The sequence below is a fragment of the Babylonia areolata genome, chromosome 22, assembly GCF_041734735.1.
Source record: "Babylonia areolata isolate BAREFJ2019XMU chromosome 22, ASM4173473v1, whole genome shotgun sequence".
Classification (NCBI taxonomy): Eukaryota; Metazoa; Mollusca; class Gastropoda; order Neogastropoda; family Buccinidae; genus Babylonia; species Babylonia areolata.
The window spans coordinates 30,950,447-30,956,851 of NC_134897.1; the positions used below are offsets into that span (position 1 = coordinate 30,950,447).

Here is a 6,405-nt window from a genome sequence, read left to right on the forward strand (position 1 = left end):
GAGGAGAGGAGATAGAGGGGGGGTGGAGGGAGAGAAGAGGATTAGAGAGGGGGAGGGAGGAGAGAGGAGAGAGATAGGGGGTGGAGGGCGGAGAGAAGAGAGATAGGAGGGGGAGGAGCAGGCAGAGAAGAAGAGTAGAAGAGATGAGATGAGAGGTGAGGCAGGAGAGAGAGAGAGAAGAGAGGGGAGGGCGGGGAGAGGAGTGAGTAGGGGGGGGGAGGGCACGGATGAGACCCCCCCCCCCACCGATGGACACCCAGTCTACCCCTGAAAGCACTGAGGGGATGGCGCAGAGCAGAGAGGAGAGAGATAGCCCGGAGAGGTAGAATGTGTGTGCCAAGGGCAGGTAGAAGGAGTCGAGTATATACGAGAGAGAGAGAGAGGGGGGGGGCAGGAGGAGGAGAATGACAGAGAAAAGACATTAGAGTGAGTGGGTTAGGGCTAGGTGAGAGAGGATAGGGGGGAGGGAGGGGGAGAGGGATAGAGAGGGGGAGTGCAGGAGAGGGAGAGGGGGTGGAGGGAGGAGAGAGTAGAGGAGGAGATGAGGGGGGAGGAGAGGGAGGAGTAGATAGAGTGGGTGAGGGCAGGAGAGAGGAGAGAGATAGAGAGGGGTATGGAGCAGAGTGGGTAAGTAGAGGGAGGGAAGCGCCGCAAGTAGAGGAGATGATGAGATGATGGGGGTTGGGGCAGGAGTAGAGGAGTTTTTGTGTGGGGCGGTCAGTTGAAGAGCAGCCCGGACGAGATACGAGAGGGGGTAGGCGCGACGAGAAAGAGATACGACTGCAGATAAGAGGGTCGGTTGGAGGAGATGAGATTTGAGAGGGGGGTGGGCAGGAGACGGAGTAGATGAGATGGGCTTGAGCTGGCCCCAGAGAGGCAGCATGCTAGAGTCACGGCGTCTAGCCTGACGAGAAGAGATAGAGAGGGAGGCTGTCGAGCTCACAATTTGAGAAGAAGATAGAAGAGGGTGAGGGTAGAGAAGAATAGATAAAGAGTGGGGAGGGCAGCGAGAGAGTGTTGAGAGAGGGAGGAGAGGGGGGGAGGGCGGAGGAGGGAGATGCAGATAGAGAGGGGGAGGGGCAGAGGAGGAATAGGATAGATTTTAGATTGTTTCTAGAGACGGAGGGGGAGGGCGAGTGTGATGAGAGAGATTGATAGTTAAGGGGTCGGGGAGACGGAGAGGAGAGTGTGAGAGGGGGGGGGGAGGGAGGAGGGGATAGAAGGTTTGAGAGGAGTGAGGAAGGGATGGCCAGGAGAGAGAGTGCGAGAATAGAGGTGTTGGGAGGCGGAGAGAGAGAGAGAGGATAGAGAGGGGGAGGAGGAGAGAGAGAGAGAGAGAGGGGGAGGGCAGGGAGAGAGAGAGAGAGATAGAGAGGGGGAGGGCAGGAGAGAGAGAGAGAGAGAGATAGAGAGGGGGGGAGGGCAGGAGAGAGAGAGGAGAGAGAGAGAGGGGGAGGGCAGGAGAGAGAGAGAGAGAGAGAGAGGGAGAGGGCAGGCAGAGAGGCATGAGATGTTGAGTGAATTGTAGAGAGGGGGTAGGGCAGAGAGAAGAGAGGACGACACGAGAAACATTCAGCAATAATCTGCATTGGGTTTTTTGTTTTTGTTTCGTATTTTGTTTTTGGAATTTTTTCTATTCACGTACACCGCTCTCCCTTCTTCCTTTCTTTCTTCTTTCTGTACATTAAAAAAAAATCCTTTGCCTTTTTTAAACACTGAATCGAAGTATTATAAACCTTTAATTCATTTGTAAAGGTGTTTAAGAAATTCACTTCGGTGCATTCTGTATTTTCTCCAATGCTGCCAAACTGCAACTAAAAACTTGTCGACGATGTATTGTGAATAGATATACGTCTATTATATCATATCCGCAATAATAATCATAGTTTGTCATGTGACTCTGATGAAAGGAACTAGAGATGTTCGAATTTAGTTAACTACGTATAAAAAGCATATTTAAAAAAAAAAAATTTAAGATACACCATCTGCAGGCCATCTCTACATAACTACAGGCCAGCTCTTCTTATTTCTCTCGGTCTCGGTGTCGTACTTCATAAGGAAACGTGCCAGATTTAATCCTGAATTAATCGGAACAAATGCAGAGGCTGACATATAATAATAATATTAATAATAATAGTAATAATAATAATAATAATGATGATGATGATCGTGATGATTATGATCATGATATCATAAAAACGAGAAAGAATCCAAATGCTTTATTCGAACACAGCAAGACAAGTGATCACTGTCGTTAAAGAGCCAGCAGCTTTCTTGCTTCCCTTGACTGTAATTCTTTACACGACAGCTGTCACTGTAAAATCATCATCGTCATCATCATCATCACCATCATCAACATCACAAACAACAATACTTGTAGTTGTCAAACCGCCCAAACTATGAAATAAAATTTTAAAAAACCCGCCCCAATCACCACACGCAGGCAACACTTTTAGCAATTAGTCACTGTAAAATCATCATCATTATCACCATCATCATCATCATCATCATCATCATCACAAACAACAATACTTGTTAGACGAACTGCCCGAAAAGAACCCCACCCCACCCCCTCCCACCAACCACCACCACCACCACTCACACGCCGGGCAACAACACCCCCGCAATCAGTCACAGCCGACATGACACACTGTGACGTGACAGTCGTCACCACCACCACCACCACCACCATCACGACGAAACAACTGTCCCCTTTTGGTGTCCACGGCTAAAATGACATAAAGGACTCCTGTCAGATTCTGTTGGACTCGGACGGCATGCTGAGACAGACAGACAGGCAGACAGACAGACAGACGATGGGTGAAAAGTGTTCCTGTTTCTGGTCCCTGGTCCTGGTCAGGCGACCTCCTTTTTTTGACAGGCGTCGGCGACAGTGACAGTCACATACAGAGCCTCCAGGGTTCCTGTGCAAGAAGATGTGTGTGTGGAGGGGGGTGCGGATGGGATCATTGAGGTATCGGGTGTCTCTCATCTGACGTCTGTCTGACTCCCCCGGAGAGGGGGTGGGTGTGTGTGGGTGTGGGGGGAGGGGTGGTGGTGGGGGCTTTTGGACACGAAGAAGTAGAAGATGTGACGGGAAACTCCCCCCCCCCTCCCTAACCCCTACCCCACCCCCTCCCTTTTACGTTTAGTCTAGTTCGTGGGAAATCGTTTGTTGCTGTGAAGTTGTCAACATGTTGATCTACTCCCACACCCTCCACTCTACTCCTACTCCCACCACAGATATTAACCCCCCAAACCTCCCCTCTCTGTCTGTGTCTCTGTCTCTCACACACACACACACACACACACACACACACACACACACATTCACCGTTGCTTTGATGTCAAGTTGACAGCGAATCTGGATCAAGGAACCTTTTGAAGTTTAGACTTGGGGAAGTAGTAGACATTGGATACTCTGCAGCAACTAAGAGGACAGCTAGAAAGTATCACTGGCAGGTTTTTGTTCCGTGTGTGTGTGTGTGTGTGTGTGTGTGTGTGTGTGTGTGCATACGGATGCGCTGGAATAATAAAAGCAGTTATTAGACAGCGTCCGATAAATATAATCATTAATCAAGGACGCGTGTGTGCGTATGTGTGAGTGTCTGTGTCTGTGTGTGTCTCTCCGTATATGTGTATGTTCGTGTATGTGGCAGTGAGTACGCCCGCGTACGGAAAGTGCTTGAAGGCGCATCACGACAGTATAATAAATAAACGAATAAAGAAATGAATAAATAAATAAATAAATAAATAAACTCGACTTGGATTCTACCGTACCCCTCTCTTTTTCCCCTCCCTGCCTTGTTCTGACACCACAATCACAAATTAATATCAAACTTCTTCCCTCAGAAGCCTCGGACCAAGGACCAGAAACAGGAACACTTTTCACCCATCAATTAACAAAGAAGAAAAAAAACTCGAACCCCTGTCTGCACTCCTCACCTCCCACACCCACACCCCACCTCCTCCCATCGTGTGGCAGTCGGCTGGGCTTCAGTAATCAATCAAGAAAGAAAGAAAACTCAAATCCTTGTGCTCCTCCTACCCACCCCGCCCACAACACTCCTCCCAATCATTTGATCTCCTGGCCTCATTGTTTATCAATTTCAAGTCATCCACCGAGGCAACGTTGTGTTTGTTCTGTATTGTCCGTGTGTTCTGTGTGGCTTGTTCAGGATTAAAGAGGCTATGCCAGTCTTGAATACAAGCTAATTCGTGTTTTGCACATTTCTTCTGTCTTTGCTGGTGTGTGCACATTTCAAATGATCGGTATATGAACAAGCCCGGCGCTTCATTTTTTTAGGGGAAGTGTCTGTACCTTTTATTTACCTGTGTGCTAGCTGAATTGGAAGCGTAAGCAGCATTGACTTGAAGCTGTGTACCTTGTGAATGAAGAGAGTTACCACTCTTTACTATTTGTTACTCCTCCCAACACATGTCCTTATTTCCAGCTGAATATTCAGCCCCGTTGTTCACGTGCCCAGTGTTGATTTTGTTGATGTTGATGTTGCAGATGACGGCCGCTCTGAGGTGGACGGGTCGCTGGTGGTGACCATGGAAGTCAACGGAATCATGTACCAAGGCGTCCTCTTCGCCGCCAACCACTCATCCCGGAGGATGTAGATCACCTCCCACCCACCCACCGACAGACAACCACCACCACCACCACCCCTCACGTCCATCCTCCACGCTGTCCCAGCCCGGCAGACTCCAAGGATGGATGGATGGATGGCTACCTGTCTGACCCGACGGCTCATGGACCGACCACCCGCCCCCCCTCCCCCCACCCACACCCCCACTTAGACACATTACATTCACACAAACACACACACACACACACACACACACACACACACACACACACACACACATCACAAACACATACAGATACACACCACGAGAAAAAGAAAAGAAAAGCACAATGCCTAAACTGGGGGAGGCTTACAGCACCAACGTCCAGGAATCATCAGCGCTGTCCATTGTCTGTCAGTCTTGTCAAACAAACCATCGCGCACAAGTCATCAGGATAATTAATCATGCCACTTCTGTTTCTCTACAAGGTCAGAGATTTTCGGCGTAGAAACATTAGAAACATACGCTCGTGTTTATTTCAGGAAGAAGAAAAAAAATTAAAAAAATAAAACAGTACGATCAAGTCACCTATTCTATTGAAGAGACTCGGCTTTATTAGATTTTAAGTTGCTGATGAATGTTGCACAACATATCTGCTTGGAGAACGAAACGTTGGGGTTGGGTGGAAGGGGGGCGGGGGGTTGTGTAGCATCTAGATATCCAAGAAGCCCAGTAAGGTCAACTGTATATTATTACCACGTGTCCTGAGTTCATAATCCCCACCCCCCACCCCTCCCTCAAAGAATGCAGGAGGCTCTGGTTTACCCATTCCTGACGTACAGCAAGGGAGGCTGACTTGTACTTGCTTCTGTGTAACTCTCACACTTCCTCTGTCCCCGCGGAAAAAGGAAAAAAAGAAAGAGGACTACAGAAGAAGGACAACACTAAGATATGTGGTATTACAAAATGGAGTTGCAGGCCAGTTCTATGCAGGTGGTACGACAGTTCTAAAGCGGACTCTGGTTCCAGTGCAAAAAAGCCTACCAACGACGGAAGCAGACTGTTCCAGGAGGACTCGCGGCATGTTAAAAAAATGATAATAAAATACAGCTACACCACCTAAAGGTCTGAGCACACATGGAAATGACCGTTCTAGTGTCACACTCCAGGCACCACTACGCTGCCGAGTTGCAAGGTCCAAGTTACATACACTCTGGGCGACAAAGCGCCCGCATGATGGGTTTCTCAAATAAAAATAATTGAAAAAAAAAACCCCACTGTACCGGAACTGAAAGTGGACACACTGATTTTTTTTTCTCTTTTTTTGTGTGTGTGGTTTTATTTTTAAAGAACCCATACACTTTCCAAATCAGTTCAAGTTGTTCCCATACACTGTATGAAGCGACGTGACTTCGTCATTGGAAATGACTATAATGGATGTGTTTTTGATTTTCATCATGACACTGACAACACCACCACCAACAACAACAAAATAATTGAAAGAGTGTACGAGATATTCCTGATGTCATTATTGACCGTAGTGCTTGACTAGAAATCTGCTGTTTGTGTATGGGTTGTTGGGGTTTTTTTGTTTGTTTGTTTTTTTTGTTTGTTTTTTCTAATTCAAGATATAGTATGAGATTTCAGAGTGCAAATGATGTGTATTGTAAATTGATATAAAACAAGATTGATTTCTTTATGCATGGTGTGGATATCTAGATAGGACTTTATATATATATATATATATATATATATATATATATATATATATATATATATATATATATAAACAAATCGACAATACTGTCATGAATTCACAGCAACATGTCT

General features: G+C 47.0%; 1 protein-coding gene across 2 annotated transcripts in view; it reads left to right on the forward strand.

The window, feature by feature from the left end:
- The window catches only part of LOC143297032 (uncharacterized), a 220,293-nt gene extending 214,126 nt beyond the window's left edge, over positions 1 to 6,167 (forward strand). For both annotated transcript variants that reach the window (XM_076609198.1, XM_076609199.1), the window contains exon 8: positions 4,517 to 6,167. In XM_076609198.1, coding sequence (XP_076465313.1) covers positions 4,517 to 4,626 — 110 coding nt within the window. In that variant the 3' untranslated portion in view covers positions 4,627 to 6,167. The remainder of the gene's footprint in view (positions 1 to 4,516) is intronic.
- Positions 6,168 to 6,405: the final 238 nt, after the last annotated feature.